The sequence below is a fragment of the Cyanistes caeruleus genome, chromosome 12 (assembly GCF_971803275.1).
Source record: "Cyanistes caeruleus chromosome 12, bCyaCae1.hap1.1, whole genome shotgun sequence".
Classification (NCBI taxonomy): Eukaryota; Metazoa; Chordata; class Aves; order Passeriformes; family Paridae; genus Cyanistes; species Cyanistes caeruleus.
The window spans coordinates 2,997,206-3,014,881 of record NC_141712.1 but is presented as its reverse complement, the minus strand read 5'-3'; the positions used below and the strand labels follow the sequence as shown (position 1 = coordinate 3,014,881).

Sequence of the window (17,676 nt, the reverse complement as noted above, 5' to 3'; positions counted from 1 at the left end):
AACATTCACAAAAATTTTATTAAAAAAATTCCCCTTTCATCTCAAACAAGTGAAGCTTAAGTTCTGTACTACTAGGTTATGTTTAGAAAAATGGAAAGAATACAGTAATTTTTGAAGGCTATACATTGTAAAATCCCATAAGTCAGCATAATCTTGGACTGTGCAAGCAAATATAGCAAGTATTTCAGATGTTATTTATTTGGTCCATCAGATGTACAGTATAGTAGTAGTATCTGAGTTTACAAAACATCAAATATAAATAACCTGAAACTGTAACAATACACAAAAATTTGCTTCTTACATTGACATACCAGGCAGTACGAGCTGAAAAACTGGAGTAAATTAACAGTTTTACAGTAATGTACATAGTGCCAGCTGATGTTTAAGAACACTGTTAGAACATGGCACTAATTTGCTTTGTTGGATTTTCTTCTTTACTTGTTCAGGGTGTGAAAAATGTATAGGACTAGGCTAAAAATGTTATTCTTTAAGCATCTGTGATTCTGTGAATGCTGAAGGTGAAGCAGGCACACTTGCAACACGGCCTCAGAAAGGGATAAGCAAATGTGCAGGCAGGCCACTGCTGGGAAACTTCAAAGGCAATCATTGAAAAATAAAAAATTTAGTTGCTTAAAATGTGGGCATCTGATGATGGCCCTTTCACTCAATAGAAGTAGGGGGTTTTGTCCTGTTGGATGATACCTAAAAGGCATTTACACAAAAATACCATGCTGTTTTCATGACTGTTTAGGTAAATACTTATCTGCAGGTATTCATAGACTATGTTTCTACCACATTTAATACATGGAATATGGAAATAACTTCTGGAAGAGTCTATTGATAGTAGAGCTTTATCATCAAGAGAAACAGACACAAATTATTTAAGCCAGCAATTTGGTATCCACTTTGAACCAAGATCTTAGAGTTAGTCTAGTTCTGGACATTTTTCACATCCCACCACAATTTGCTGTTACAGTATGACATTATGTGAATCACTTTGTCAAGGGGCCTTAGGAGGTTCCCCCAAATGCTCTTCATCTTGCTCTTAGCTCAGCACACGCTCTTCGCCCCGACGCACTCACACCCTTTCTCCTCAAGTTTCCTCTTGTGGCTCCTGTTCTCCTCCTCCCCAAGGCTGCTGGAAGCACCCTCATCCTCAGACTCCACGATCATGAGGTCATCCTGCTCCTGCTCAGCACGCAATCTCTTGGGCCCCACGCACTCACAGCCCTTCTCCAGCTTCCTCTTGCGGTTCCTGCTCTCCACATCGTCAGCATTGCTGGAAGTACCTTCGTCCTCAGAGTCAACAATCACCACATCATCCTGCTCTGGAGCTGTAAAAGAGGTTTTGGGGATTCAAATGGATCCTGCAAAGACAGTCTACTCTCAAACCAATTTTTCTACATAAAAAATTGGAGCATTCTTTATCCGCATTCTTTGCCATGCAACTGCAAATGTCCCTGAAGTTACTAGAAAATATGGTTTTCACACTGCTATTCCTTCTTCACTACAGGTGTGGAAAATACTGCAATAAGCCAAAAATAGGGAAATGTGTTAGTTAGCAGGACTTTTTTTGCACATACAAAGCAGATTTGCTGCTGCCTGCAGCAGCTGTTGGGAAAAGAAGTTTTGAACACAGGAAGCTGTAGAGCAGCCTCTCCTTTCCCTACTGCACCCAGCACAACTCCCAGGAGAGGGCAGGTTCCAGGAGAGAGAAGCCTCAAAGAGAGGGAGAAGTGGAAGGGTGAGCAGACTTACAAAGCTAAAGGATAACAATGGATAGTATCAAGAAGGAAGATAGAACCAAATGTAAACTTTCAAGACATCTAGTGGATTTTGTTTGGTTTTAAACACAAATTCACTGTCAAAACTTATTAATTGTGTTTAATTGTGCAATTCTTAATATAATTAGGAGGAAATTTTAGCAATATTCTTAAAATTCAGTTTTCCCTCAAACAGGAGGGAAGGGACTACATACTTTGTGTCTTAAATCTGTGCACATATTTTATATGCAAAGGAACACCGGGTAAATAACAATTTCAGAGTGTATGTACTATAAGCTTTTGTGCCTTTTGTGCTCTGTAAAAATTGTAAATGTGCATTTTTCTATGTATTATTAGTAATATACAGAGGCAACTTAAATGCCTTTTACTTTGTATTGGTGAAGTTAAATCACAAAACTGAAGACAACTTTAATTGGACTGCACTAGTGAAAGTCTGATTTAATACTGATTACTGTTGATTACCTGTTGATGTTGAGGGTTGTGCTCCATCATCACTACCATTGCTAATGTTCTTGGATGTTGGTTCTGGTGGTTTAGGGCCAATTCTTTCAGGGGTATCACCAACAACTTCAAATTCTACATCTTTTTCTAGGTCTTCACTGCAGAAAAATACATGTTTTAAACAGTTAGAAAATAAAATCCTGGTTTTTAAACAAAAAAAACCCATTCAAGTATTAGAACACCTTGCAACTGTGACAAAATGAGAAAACACACTGAAAAAGAAGAAAATCTGCACAGTCTTCTTTCATAATTTATGCTTTGTCTATTCCTAAGCACTATTCCACCCAGTGCTACAAATTCCAAATGTTGAGGAATCAGAAAAAAAATTGTCTGAGCTTCCCTTTCTTCCTTAACAGCACAGCCCTACTGCCACTGAACATGAAGTGTGAGTTTCTGTGGATGTCTATTACTTACCCAGGGTTAAATACAGACCTCAGCTACATCAGAGGGACTTCTGAACACAAGCAGTCAAGCAGAGGATATATTATCCTAGCAGGCTGAGATTTTTTTGCCTTTCTAAATTTTAGGGGTTTTTTAAAATGCCAGTTTTTTGCTTGTTGGTTGCCCCAAAAGTTAATTTGTTTTTGCAATGTATTTTTATGTTGTGTAACAACAAATTACTGAAATAAACCTCTTTCAGTTATTGTTGTAAAAAGCAAAACCACAACAAAACAAGACTACAATAAGACACAAAACAAAACCAACCAAAACCCCTTAATTTCATAAAACATAACCATTATCTTTTGCCTCTATATTCCTTTTCAGCAGCTTAATCTTTGAACTTCATTCATGTATTTGAACTGTGAGTCAAAAATTCCCTGTGGAACTGTTCTATGTATATACACAAAAGATCCTTATTTCAGAATCCTTACCTATGAAGCACATTGATTAACAGAGTATAGTCCTGGAGGAAATCATCTGCTTGGAGTCGAGTGCCATTTCGAATTCCAAAGTCTGATAATTTCCTGTGATTATTTGCTACAAAAACAGTAAAAAAAGTGCAGTGTAAAGAGCTATTTACAGAAAGATCTTTATACCTGAATAAATATGGAGTACTCCAGAACTCTTATGTAGGAACATAAGATTAACTTCAAAGGTAAACAGATTATATAAGATATAATATAAGGTATAAGATTAACACATATTAGCTATATTTAAATTAAAAGCTGACATTTAAGCCTATTAGGAGTTAAAGCTACTTATGTTTGATTTATTTACTCCTCATGCCATCACATTCAAGCACTTCACAATTACTATGTTTGGGAACATTTTGGACATGGTTTCTGGCATCATGAACAGAGCACCACCTATGAGCCAGCAAATGCAGGAGGTTTGCAGGCAGAAAACTGTTCCTGAAAGGAATCCTGACACTGAAAATCCAGCCCAGCAGGGCTTTGTGCAGGAAAGCTGAGCTGCACATGCAGCTTGCACACAATACCCCTGGCTGTCCTCAGACCACTTAAAACACTTGCAAACCCAGTGCACAGGGTGAGCACTGCAACATCTTCCATACAGCACTCTGCAGAGCCTCTTGCAAGAGTTTGTGTACTCTCACCCCAAACCCTCAGGAGAGCACACATACCTTCTGTTTCACCTTCTTCTGACGAGATCAGGATAGTTCCCTTTCCATCATCTATTTGTACATCTGGTGCTACCATAGCAAATTTTTCTTTCAGTATCTGAAAATATAAATATATCCATAATTTATTAATAATTAATATATATTAAAATATATTAAATCTCTGACTTAAAAAGATCTATTAAAAAAAGAATCTTATGTTGATTTTATTATTTTGGCTCATTTTCAGGCATCTACTGAAAGTCTATACTTTTTTTGTTCACTTCCACAAACAAAATTATTTTATTTTTGAGAACTAATACTCACAGGTTCATATATTCTAGAAAGTTCTTTAGAATACTTCATAAAATAACAGAATTACAAATCAATTGTGACCACAACTGTAATGTAGCTACTGAACTTTCAACTTAAATGAAAATTTCGTTTTTTGCACTCAGACATAGGCTTTAAAACCAAATTTTTATAGGCTTTAAAACCAAAATTTATAAAATGCAAATATTCTTCCACAAGACATACAACACACATGGGCAAGAAGAATATTGGCTAATCAGTTCTTGTAGCTGAGAGAAATGTAGAGTAAATACAAACAGGAGATGCTTGGCCAAAATATACTGAGCAAATAACTTATTTTAATAATTTACAGTATTAGATTCTAAATGAAAGCTGTAGCTCGAGATTTACCTTATCTTGGAGTGTCAACACAGTAACTTTGTGTGTGTTAAGTTTCACAGTCACTTCTGGCTTACTTGCACATACATAACAATTGGGATTTGGTGGATCCAAAGCACAAGGAACCAACAGCTTCTTCCTGGGATTTGGCTGCTTGTTCAGAAAAATCTTGAGGACAGACAAGAAGAAATCAGATTATTCTTTAATTACCAGCATGTCTTAAGCCTGTTTTCCTGCAGATTTCTTGTCCTGGTCTCCCAGACTGTCCTGTTCCCTAATCCCCTCTGCTGTGCCTGCTGAGCAGGAGTCTCACACAACCAGCTCACCCTGTGCTGACAGAGCAGCTCCTGCCAACATCTCTAATACCGAACAGCCACACTGCAAGTGATGGCAGCCTGGTTCTCTCTCCTATCCAGCACAAATTTGTATTAAGTCATTGGAATTTACTGATCCTTAAGACCTGTGACAGTAAAACTACACTAGTGAAAAAATGTTAAATCTAGAAAAAAAAATGTTAACTTTTAAACAAATAATAAATAGCAAGAAAACAAATGGATTTTATTCCCACTTACCGTTCTACACTGATCTATTTTTCCCGATAAAATCTTCAAACCCTCCAGCACTATCAGCCCAGCTATCACTGCATTGGTAGTGGCTATAGCTGGGATAATATTTCCTGCCATTGCTGCAAAACAAACAAGAGTACGCAGATTTTTAACAGCAAAAGAAACAAGGAATCATAATATAAATAAAACAATGCTACATTTTATCCTTACACTTGATATCAAATCTGCTCTTCATATTCATTCCAAAAACATGCATCCTGAGGTTTGCAGCAGCAGTGACAAAATCCATGGCAGAAGGGTCATCCTAAAAAGAAGTTAATACAAAAAGCACTTAAAAATCTGATTACTCATTGGAAAGAGTTTGCAACACGTGGTTCCTAAAATCTTAAAAAACAGAATTTAAAAAACAAAAATTCTATACAAAATTCTATTTCAAATTCAATATACTTCCTCTTTTAGATGGTGTACTCAGAGCAGTAGCACTTTTAATACTAACTACAGTTTCTAAACATGTATTTTAGTATAATTAGTATATTTAATTTAGTTTAATTAATTTATTTGTACTAATAAAACGCCTTGTACATATATTTAAATCCTAAGTCTTCCAATGTTTCAAACATTTTCAACATTGACTTTTAATTCTGAATCAGTTTCAAACACTGGGTGTTTCAGAAAGAAGCATTTGTACTACTTGTCACAGCAGTATTTTACTATTTTGCCCTGCCCCCCCTATATTTACAGACTACTTTTTTCTTATGCCAAATGACCACTGACTGGAAGTGATACTGTGTGTGGTGATAAACGAGAAAATTCTTGTTTTCTTCAACAGCTGATTGCTCATAACCTCAGTAAAACTCCAGCTACTGACACCTGGCTAAGAGCAGGTTTTGCAGACAGATAAGAAGGGAAAAATTAAGTTGAGTTATTAAAATGTTTTCAAAAATCAAAATATGACAAAATACTCTGTGCTTTTATGAGCTGGAGAATTTGATGAATTAAGTTATTTCACACCACAGCAGTTAATCCTTACTCAGTGAGTTACACAATACAGTGTTTAAAGAATATATTTGTTTACATATGGAAAGGGTTTCCATAAGGTGCCAGTTCTAAGCAGTATCATTTTGGAAGGAAACTGAATGAGCCCAACTAATATTTGTATTACACATGTAGATTTTATACATGGCAAACTAACCTTATCCCATATAAGTGCTTCTCCATCAGCCTTCTCAGCCAGGTGAAGACTCAGGGTTTTAACACTCTTTGAAAACAGGTCTGCATAGCTCCTGACATTGAGAACCTGCTGATCCTTCAACACTGCAGAGCTCTCATTCTGCTGGTCAGATATGTTCTCTTCTTTGGGAAAAAAAAAAATAATCAGGAATATTTAGAAGTTCCACAGAAGTTCTCTCAAATAACTTTCCAATTTCACCAAAATTTGGTGTTTTTGAAGATATATATATATATATATATTGAAGAATATCCTTTATCTACAGTAGCCCAAACATTTTACAACAAATCTGCATTTAAAACTGCAAGTATAGCTAAGATATCAGTCACCTAAACATGCACAAATTACAGCAAATATAAATTTTCAACCAAACAACTTTCAGAGATAAATCTTATGAGAAGTGCTTATGGTAAAGTGTCCTAGAATAAACTGACCTAATTTTGTTAAACCTGTATTTTCTACAGCCAATACTGAGCATCTAAAACAACAATTGCAAAACAGTCTTAGAAAAAGTGGTGTTAATATAGAGAAAAACTTTAAATATTCAGGAAATGTAATGAATTAATGTGTTCATTATCAGAATTCAACTGCAGCAGTAAAAAAATGCAAATATCACAGAGATGCACTAATAAACAGCAGGCACAACTTACAAATATACAGGAGGGAGGGACAGTTACCTTGCTTTTGTACCTCAGCCCAGTCCAGTGGCACTGGAGGCTTTCTTTTCCTCCACAGCTTATCCATTGTCAGCAGATATCTAATGTCATCTTTGAAAAGCTAGGAAACATGAAAAAAAAATAAATTAAAGGGAAAGAAAAAAAAAAAACCAACCTGAAAAATCAGCATTACACTGATGAGGTTTTGATTTTCTCCTTGACAGTATTTTAACTACATAGAAAGATTCTAAAAACTTATTCCCCACTCTTTAACACTCATTGCATAGAGCAGACACAGTTCTGATTAATCTGGGGAGGAATAAAGTGAAAAATCAAGAAACAGTAGTTCAAACAGTGGTTTCACCTGTCTACTGAAGCCACCCCTACAGTACTTTGTATGCCCTCTCTGAGATACATGAATGAACATGCCAAAGAATTTCCAAAGAAAAGTTATTCCTACCTATGAACATTACACTCAAGCTCATTTCCTCTATTTATCCACTTTCAGTAATTATTTGAAACAAGAACTCCTAAATCAGTTTGTTTTTTCTTATGCCAGAGCCTGATAATGCACAGATATAATGCACAGATGCCTGATGCTTTCAGGTCCTCAGATTGATTCTGATTATGCCCAGTGCAATTCCAGAGATCAAACAGACCCTTTCCCATTAAAAGTAATTGCAATGGAGCTTTGCTGCTGCAGCTATCTCTACAGATGCAATGGAATCTACAGATGCAAATGTTGCAAGATACCAACACGACAGCAAATGTTGGTGGATGTCACACCATGATATCCACCAACTAGCATTCAGTGTCCAAGCTGGGGCTTGACTTAATTTTGCAGCACTTCATACATTTCAAATAAAGACATTTATTTGGGGTAAAGAAGATACCTTAGTAAAAAGTTTAACTGGATCATAGCCAGTGGATTTAGCCCACTCCTTAGTTGAAACACGCTTAATCTCACCATCTTCATTGGATGCTAGTGCTCTGGCTTCTGCTTCTGCTGGCTCCCCTATTAATAAAGCAATAACCAGTATTTTAAATTAAATTAAAAAAAAAAAAATCCCATCCAAATATTACCCCCAGAGTCAATTACCAAAATTATGCAGGGAGCATAAAATGACTTTATTGCACCAAATAAAAGCTGAATTAGGCACAGTGTGCCTGATCCTCTTTGCCTCTGCAACTGCAACACTGATTTAACCTGATACCACCCAACTCCTTTATTGGCAGAAACAATGAATGATTGTTTCCCACCAATTTTCTCACATAATTTGCTACTTCAGAAATGTCTTACCACCCCCTTTTAGTAGTCTCTTTTCTGGCTAGAATCTTAGTTCGGGTGGGATTTCAAAACAAACAAATTTTAAAAAATCAGTTCCCTATCTCTGGTTCTTTTTATACAAAAAAAATCTCTATAAAGATGCTAACAATTTCATTTCTTTCCCAGTCACATCCAAGAATTGCTATTGTGATTTCTAATAATGATGTTGATGTTTTCATGGAACTATCTATTAACGTCTCAACTGAATGAGAAAAATCAACTCAGAGACCATCACTTTATGTGTGAATTTGTGAATGTTTCCCCCCTTTCACCAATGCATCATTTGCATTACTTCATATTTATCTGCCTCATGTATCATTGCCCAGACATTCTGTATTGTGAAGCCTTCTACTACTTTTTGCAGTCAGTCCTCATCTTTTTTATTCTGAGTGACTTTGGCTAATCATCTGTGCTGAACAGCACACATCTCCCATCTGAGACTCCTCTAATCACTATTTATCTCTACCATTCAAGTAGTTTATTCACTTCAGGACCTTCAGCCTTTTTTGTCCCCTTGGCTGCTTATTCGCCTTGGAACCCCTTGGGTTCGCCTCAACAGTTTTTGGATTTGGCCCCTGCACATTCAGAACAGCCTAAACCAGACACACACTGCACAGGCTTGCTGATTCCTTCCACAGACCCACAGAGCACAACTTCCCTTCATAAATGTTGCATTGACTCTTCCCTGGATGTCCTGCTTTGGGCTGAGAGTTAATTTTCCTCCTGGTCCAGTGCTGTGCTTTGCAGTTGTCATGTTGGTAACACTCTGATGTTTTAGTTGTTCTAAGTTGTTCCTATGCCAAGTCAAGGACTTTTCAGTTTCCTGTGCTTTGCCAGAGAGCAGAAGCACAAGGAGCTGGGAGGGAGCAGAGCCAGGACAGCTGACCTGAACTGACCACAGGGATATTCCAGACCTCAGAACGTCCTGCTCAGCACATAAACTGGGGGAGTTGGCTGGGAGGGGCTGATCTCTGCCTGGGGACTGGCTGAGCATCCACTGGCCAGCAGGCAATCAGCAACTGTGTAACCTGTTGGTCTTGAGTATTATTCCCCCTTTCTTTATTCCAATTACTATCAATAATATGATACATTTGTTTCCATTATTAGCTGTTCTTATCCCAGCCTGTGAGGTTCACTTTTTGTGTGGTTCTCCCTGCTCTGGGCACAGCAGTGAGCAAGGGGTGCTGAGCTGCCAGCTGGGGTCAAACTTGGACATTGCCACCTCTGTGTGACCACAGCACCCCTAGGGGGGCCAGTGCAGACACCAGGATCCAGCTCAGCACTCCTGTAACTCCCCTGCTGGCTTTACTTAAATAAGTGGCATTGCATTTGCTACCTATCAATTACTTTGTTTCAAGTGACTTGATATTGCCACTCTTTTTAAGACTCACCTATTTCATTCTGCACTTCCTGTAGGAACAACCTGTCCAGTGATCATTATCTGTTGTTCAAAGAATTTGAAGAGTCGGAGGATCCTCTAAGCTCCCCCTCCCAAGTCCATTCATCTATCAAAGGATCCAAAAGAAGCAACCAACAATGATGCTTATTCACCTCATAGTAACTATGATTACTGTCCTTACAGAAAAATACTGAATAGCCTAAAAATATCACTCCAAATGGGCTTATTTCCAATGTAGATTAATGCTGAAGTGTTGCAGGCTAGAAGAGCTCAAACACAACTCCTGAAGTTCTTTGCAAACCCTCAGCTAAGAGTGGGAAATGCAGAGTGACTACAAACATCACTCAGTACAAAATACAAGCCTCCCAGAGGCCAGGAACAGAATCTTCTTTAAAGAAAACTGGGCTGAACTCTCTAACCTTAAGAAACGTACAGAAATGAGTCATAATCTCTGAAACAGAACATTTCAGTAACAGGGTAAGCCACCAGCTTATATCACACTCACAGGCAGCTTCAGGATCAGCTCTGTCAGGTGAGACTTCTTGATCAGCATCTTCTTCTCCAAACAACTGGCTATATAACAATTAAGAACAACAAAACTAGAATTTCAGCATATCTGGTTAAAGATTCCAATATTTGCTAATGGATATATATTCATTTTAGGATTCTTGCTTTCAGACAGATTGCCACTGCATACATTGTTTTTTAAACTGATGGGATTCATCACATGTGGACTTAACACTGACAACACAAATATAAAAATGAATTTAGCAAAACAATTTTCTGTATAACTCACTCAGTAGTGAGTTATAATTATATTACTTATATTTCACCCAATATTCAGCCTAATATTTACACTGCAGTACTAAATGCATTTTTAGAACCTCTGGGATATCCAAGGCTCCAACAAACTTTACACTTGTTTATACATGCATTAAACTGAAAAATGTGCTTCATACAAAGATGAAGAATAAAGCAACCTCAACTGCTGTGCCAAACAAATCTGCCAGATTTATTGTGCTATTAGAGCAAGGCCTAAATACTAATCAACCTTCCATCTTTATGACCACTCCAGAACCCAGGTCAAGGAACTCAATTTTCACCATAATCCATCTAAATCAATTTAAAATTAATTTAAAATCCATTATAATAAATAAAAGGGGTGTGAATTTTATTTCTTTCTCTGCAGGTTTAGAAACCAGAAGAATGAACCATAGTAGCTATTTTTTAAAAAAAAGTCACTTACTTGAACAAATACTTTGCCCACACAATGCAGTGGATAGGCTCCGAGGGCGTATTTCGGATTGTGCAGCCTGGGAAAGTTTTCTGAGTTGGTTTAGGCTGACATTCATAACATTCTGTCACTCCCTGGTGAAAAATGAAGCATTTACTTGTCACTCTAACAAGGCTACTGATTGTTTGGGCTATTAACAGATGAACTGTAACTCTATCTCCAAACACCCACTCCCTGTTGTCTAAAATAGCCAATGACAAGAGTGACACCCCACCTAACCTTTTTGATAACAGTTACTTGTCCAAGGTAGCCTGCAGTTCCACTCTCTATAAGAGGAATATCAGCAGCCAGACACATCCTGTTCACATGGTTACGGGCAGCTGCAAATCAAGAGGGTTTTAAAGAAAAAAATTGAATAGTTAAGAAAAAAGAAGTTTTACTTCTCCAAATTCAAACTAGCATCCTATGTGCTTATCTTTAATATACCTTGTTTCTCTATAGAGCACTACACCATTTTCACAAAGCCCAGTTTCCCATTCTCACAAGATATATGGACAATAATAAACACATCAAACTCAAGTGACTAAAGCTACCCACAGTACCCAGCAGTTCCCATGAAGTAGCAATTAATTAGCAGTGTACACTTCCTTTCAGAACACCTGCAGATGCACTAAACCACCCCTTCAAGTTTCTAGCAAAGCACAGGCTTAGTCCAGCTGCAGATGTGTTAGGAAGATACTTGTTACTCAAATGACACTGCAGCAAAGAACAAGCAACATCTGCAATATAAAATCATAGTGAAAACTTCACCTCTGTTATCCAGAGCATTCATAACCAACGTAAACTGGCGGAAGAACTCTACGTTATAGTCAGGGCTACAGAAAACAAAAACAACATTTCAAATGGCACATCTGAGTTGTTGGTTATTACTGCACAACAGAAACTCTACTCATGCAACTGATGTTCGTGTGATAAATTACACATATTAGAAATGTATAGATTTAGCTACCCTTTAACTTCCCCATTTGTCTTCTGCCCACTTTAAAGCTGGGTGAAAGCATGACTTTCATGCTGCTGGTAGGAAGCTACTGCAATTAGTACTAATTTGACCAATGAAACAGGCAGACAAGGGAAACTGATTAAACTACTCTGACCTAATGAGTAAATTGGCTGAGCTGTGGTAACTGACCTTAAAAACCATCAGCTGTGTCTAAAACATGCACACTGTAATTACCACAGCTCATCAGACTGTGCATAATTCATTGTGCTGTGATAGCTCCATTGGTTTGGCTGTGTGGCCATACCCTGAGGAGCCAACACATGGGACCTTAAATCCTGATGCTTCAGTTATCTTTACATTGCATTTTTCTGACTTAAAGAAGAAGGTGGAGAAGAAGAGAGAAAAGAAGAAATAGGATTAACAGTATCAGGAGAAGGATACAGCAAGTCAGTGTTTCACTGGCTAAGAGCAACATCAAAATTCAAACCTCCATGGTACATGGAAATTAGGGCAAATATAAATTAAAACATGGGGAACAGCTAGTGGAACCCTACAGAATTGTACTCTGCTCACTGGCTGCAGATCATAAAGCCTAAATTTCAGCAGCTTGGGGCATATATAAATGATACTTAGTTACCTACACACACACACAAAGGACTTAAATTTTTAATCACATATTCAACATTCATGTGTCTTTTAATTTCATTACTGCTCAAGACATCAGGACATCCTTACAGAGTAGAAACTCATGTTGCCAATAAAATGAAAAACAGACACAAACAAATGACTACAGCTTACTACCAGAGCTTAAAACCCATGCAAAAGCCAGATTTCCACTCATGTGTGTGGTAGTTCACATTCACAGCTATTTCTCCTTACTGAGGAAGCCTTGTAAGATACCTTAAAGCACACCATTGTAGCATTTAAATAACACAGTACTTGCAAATCAAACATGTAATTAGAGCTTAAAACCAAACATACTTCATGATGCTATCATGGTAAGCTATAATATTAGCTTCTGGACAAAACTGTAACACGCTTTCCTTGGCAACCTAGAAACAAAACAAAAAAAAAGAAAACAAAAAAAACACTTATTATTTCTTCCTTCCTTCTAAAAGACAGACTTGATACCACCTGTGTATCGAGTAACTTGACTACCTTAAAAGATTTAAATATTTTAATAATGAAATGCTGCGGACAGCCACAATCAGCCAACCAACACTTACTTACCTCTTCTGAGCAGAAACTAAACTGTGACATGTTTCTAACACTATCCACAAAATAATACAGAATAACAAGGCTTGAGCTTTGACTTTTTCCTCACCTGCGATTTTGATCTTCCAACATGTTTCTTCTGAAACAGAAACTGTCTGTTGAGATTGCTGACATCAATAGTATCCAAATCAATCTATAAACACACAAAAGAGGCATTTCACTTTCATAGGAAGAAAAGGAACAAAACCATTAACACAGTTTGAAGAAAAGACAATTGGCCAAAATGCAGAAACTTTACAGACCACTTCTCAAACGTTTCAGGTGTTACATCAGCACTACAGCAACTGAAGAGGCACAAGTGGTCACCTAATTATCTTCAGGAATCCACCTGTTATCAATGCTTGCTGACAGGGGACCAGACAAAAGTGCAGGGCTACATGAGAACAAACTTTCTGCAGAGAGCCCCTGCTGAAAATGCACGTGACTCTCGAGACACATCCACACAGCAGCGAGCAGAAAGCAAACACCAATGGTGCTGCTTGCACAAGATAAAGATTGTAGCAGCAGTTCCTGAAGAGCTCAGTGCAAGCTCAGGTGAGAAAATGCCAAAATCCATCGAAACAGGTCCGGCCAGCCTCTCCCTGCACCGCCCACCCTGAGCACTGACTCGGTGCTTCCCCCAGGCCCAGGAAAGGCTGCTCCAAACCAACTGGTCCTTCCACTTTATAGAGCATGGCTTTAAGCACCTGAATCAGTAAATCAAGGGCTGCACAGCCACCTTACACACACACTGCAGGGCAAAAGCTTTTACTGCCTGTCCCCAGGACTAACTGCCCAAGTGCACATTAACAAATTATGAAGTCTACTTATAATAAAAGAAATCAAATCACTCAGTCAAAATGTTTAAAAATATGAAGCATAGAGCACAAAGGATGCCATGACTGCAATTCCCCTAACAGCTATGTTTCTATTTATTTATGCACAGGAACAGCATAAACCCTCATATCTTTAGCCCCCACAAGAATTAAGAAGATTTAACTAGAACTTTGCCATTTATTCCTAGCTTTGTTATCACTTCTTCTTGTGCAATTGAAATTTCTTTGATCAACAGCTCTTATTAGAGTCTTCTCCCGTCCTTAACATTTTTAATGAGGAGAGTTTTTCTGAGCATCAGAGATATTTCTCCCAAATTCTCACAGGTAATGCTGACATACTCAGCACAGTAACACCTTCAGCTGGAGAGCACTCCCAGACTGACTGTGCAGTGTGAAATTTAAATGTGACCTACTCAGGGTGCTCTCACATGCTTCTGACTACCTGAACTATGAAAAAAGCATGGCACGAATTCTTTGAATATCCTCTACATGAGAGATCCAAAACCTGAGATTAATCCACCTCTTTTCTTTACAGTGTATTTTCAATTGAAGGAGTGTAAGTTTCAACATACTAAAAACTGCAATAGCTACAGTTTAAATAAAACAGTTAATAAAAGTGCCTGTGGATACAGAGCAAACAGAAAAGATACTATGTTTTCAAAATATATTAGAGAGCTGAGACTATTAAACATCACTGCCACAGCAGTTACTCGTGGCATTGTCTCTTTTCATGAAAATGGTATTTGCGTAATTCACATTTCTACCTCCGTTCCTTCCTCGAAAGACACACAGAAAGCTTGCTTAGTCCAAACCCAGAAAGCCCAAGAACTTCAAGGGAAAACAGTAAAATACAAAACTGTTAAAAACTTCACTGGCCAGAAAGCTTTGACTATTTCAACTGGAGAGGATGACAAGTGACATCAGCTCCTGCTGAGAACAAGAATTACAGCATTAAAGGGAGCAAAGGGAGTTCTCCAGAGAGAAAACTTGAGACCATCAGACCTCAACAGAAGCTTCAGTCTAGCTAAGAATGATGAGAATTTAACAGCTCATTTATAAGATAACTACACTCTTCCCATTTTGGTAACCTGGAAGAAAAGGCATCATAAACTTAACAACATTTATTCATGTTCTTAATTCAGACCTGGATCCCAAAAAAATGTAATTCTGTTCTTCTTTCATAGGACAAGGGTATGCCTTTCAAGACACTAAGGTCACATATTAGTCAGTTGTCTGGTATTCAAAACTAGTAATTTTTTTTTAGTATTAATATTATTTTTAAAAAATCACAACTTACTTATAAAAATAAAAAGTATTTTCAGATGTTCAAGTTTGTTAATATTTAATAACTGATGAAAACTCTCAAAAATATCACAAATGCTGACAAAAGCTATTTATTCTGCTAACAACAAAATCCCTCTTTGTCTAACAAGTCATCTTTTGCCTTTGCCTTGTCTTGTACCCACCTGTTCCCTATTTATGTCTTGCATAAAACACTGCCATCACTGGCATATGAAGACAGCCCTGATCCAACCTGTATTTAAGTTAATGAAGTCCCACCAAGTCAGCCTTGAAAGGCAGTACCGACTCCCAAACCATAACAAATGAAACAACAAGCACACCCCGATGACATTCATGCCTAATGACTAATTGGAAAATCGGGAGCTTTAAGCTGTGTTATAATGGACTGCAGGAGCACATAACTGACAGCAGAGCAGGGGGGGAAAGAGGGGAACAGTGCACAAAATGCTCCCACTCCTCTGCAGCTATTTATTTCCCTGGTGCAGTGATCAAACTGGACAGTCTCTCAAACCAAATGAAAAATTGGAATTAAACATATTCTACAAGTTTAAAAACTTGTAGGACAGCCCAAGCTGTAAGAATAACCAGTAACAGTTTTCTTCTAGAAGCTGATATGGTTGCAGATAGGAGCTGCTCTGCTCAGCAAGTCTGACTGCAAACCCAAACTCCTCACAACCTATCACACAAAACTCTCAGATGTGACTCCTGGACACGTTAGTTAAAAGGAACTGAAGGAAACAGCCTTATGCTCTAGCTGGTTTTAAAACAATATGCCCTTCCTTACTACAGTAAAAAACCAATAAAGGTCTGGATTTGGTAATCATATTTTCACCAACAGTATTTCTCTCTTATCTCTTTCATATTACTAGCCTCTCACATCTGCCTTTCCTGTACGCATTCACAGATTAATATCTGGAAGCAAAAGTGAAAGCACGAGCCCGCGGGAAGCGCCAGCACTGACGGGTTTACAGCCCGGGATCTGAAAGCACAGTTCACCTCTCCCGGGGGTTTCTGGCAGCAATTCACCACCAGACCATCACCCCCAGCACCGGCAAAGGCGGCACTCAGCAAAACTAAAGACTTTCAAGATCTCTCCGGGCAGCAAGCAGGGCACAGCGCGGTCTCCCGGGCGGTTCCATCCGCGGGCTCACGGACACATACGGCCTTGCCAGGACGGCGGCCGGACCTCGGCGGGGGAAGGAGGAGCTCCCGCGCCCGGCGGGGGCCGGGGCTGAGGGGGGGCGGCGATGGCGCGCAGGCCGCGGCCCCTTTGTGGCGCCCCGGCCCGGCGGTCCCGCGGCGGCTTTGGCGGGCCGGGGCGCTTTGAAACCGCGCCCACAGCGCAGCGACAGAGCGGCCCCGCCGACGCCGCGCCCCCGCCGAGCGGCACCCGCGGCCCGGGCCCGGCCTCCCCCCGCCCGCCCGCCCGCGCCGGAGCGCCCCAGCTCCCGCCCCGGCATCGACCCGCACCACGTAAATGCTGCTGAAGCCGGTGAGCACCAGGTTCTTGAGCAGCTCGCAGCCGATGCCGCCGGCCCCCACCACCAGGACCCGCGCCTGGGACACGGCCTGCGCCAGCTCGGGGCGCAGCGGCCCCGACAGCGCCGCCGCCATGATGGACACGGCGGCGCCTCCGCGCGCCTCCTCACGGGCCCGCCGGGACAGAGCGCCGCCCACGAGCGCGCAGCGCCCCCTACCGCCCCGGAGGACCGCGCACTGCCAAAGCCACGGCGGGGCGGGGCGGGGCCGGAGTGATCCGAGTTCGAGCCCCGCTGCCGCCAGAGAGCCCCAGGGAGCACTCCTGGCACAAGATTTTTATTTGTTGCATTAATTCTTAATATATTTATTGTTCAAACATACATATTTGATATGTTTATACGCTAAAGATTTTTATATATTATATTATTATAAAGAGAGCTCAAGAAGCATTTGGATAATGCTCCCAAGCACATGGTGGGATTCATGGGGCATCCTGAGCAGGGCCAGGACTTCATGATCCTGATGGGTCCCCCCCAGCCCAGCATATTCTATGATATTTTTAATATATTTATTTATAATGTTTTTTATTTTTTATATTAATTTTTATGACTTCACCTAAGTTAACTAGCTTGCCTCCAGAAGCTAACATGGTAAGCTGCAATTCCTCCTTAAGAGCAATTTTGTAATGTGTGTCATTTCCTCTCCTCCCCATCTCCCCTTTAAACCCACACTTTTAGTGCATTCATTCATGTTGGAGCATTAAACCTGTATAAAATGCTCGAAGGCCACTCAAATTACTTTTCTTTCAGTCGGTGAAGATATTGCAGTTCAGCCCAGGCCAGCAGGGAAGGCACAGGAGAAT

At 39.6% G+C, this 17,676-nt stretch overlaps 1 protein-coding gene across 17 annotated transcripts; it reads right to left on the bottom strand.

Moving 5' to 3' along the window:
* On the bottom strand, nucleotides 1–17,024 carry UBA2 (ubiquitin like modifier activating enzyme 2). Of its 17 annotated transcripts, none has more exons than XM_086847775.1 (18): nucleotides 16,332–16,622; nucleotides 15,500–15,567; nucleotides 13,268–13,351; nucleotides 12,925–12,995; nucleotides 11,754–11,818; nucleotides 11,223–11,323; nucleotides 10,956–11,077; nucleotides 10,215–10,282; nucleotides 7,877–7,998; nucleotides 7,005–7,104; nucleotides 6,292–6,449; nucleotides 5,310–5,403; nucleotides 5,106–5,218; nucleotides 4,546–4,701; nucleotides 3,868–3,964; nucleotides 3,158–3,263; nucleotides 2,247–2,383; nucleotides 1–1,334 (listed from the first exon to the last, which is right to left on the bottom strand). In XM_086847775.1, the coding sequence occupies exons 2-18, from the start codon at nucleotides 15,521–15,523 to the stop codon at nucleotides 1,051–1,053; spliced, it is 1,902 nt and encodes a 633-aa protein (XP_086703901.1). In that variant the 5' UTR covers nucleotides 15,524–15,567; nucleotides 16,332–16,622; the 3' UTR covers nucleotides 1–1,050. The 17 variants fall into 17 exon arrangements, with proteins under 17 accessions (XP_086703901.1, XP_086703900.1, XP_086703903.1 ...); XM_086847774.1 differs by having other exon boundaries at nucleotides 6,292–6,452; nucleotides 16,497–16,617; XM_086847777.1 differs by having other exon boundaries at nucleotides 16,497–16,617.
* Nucleotides 17,025–17,676: the final 652 nt, after the last annotated feature.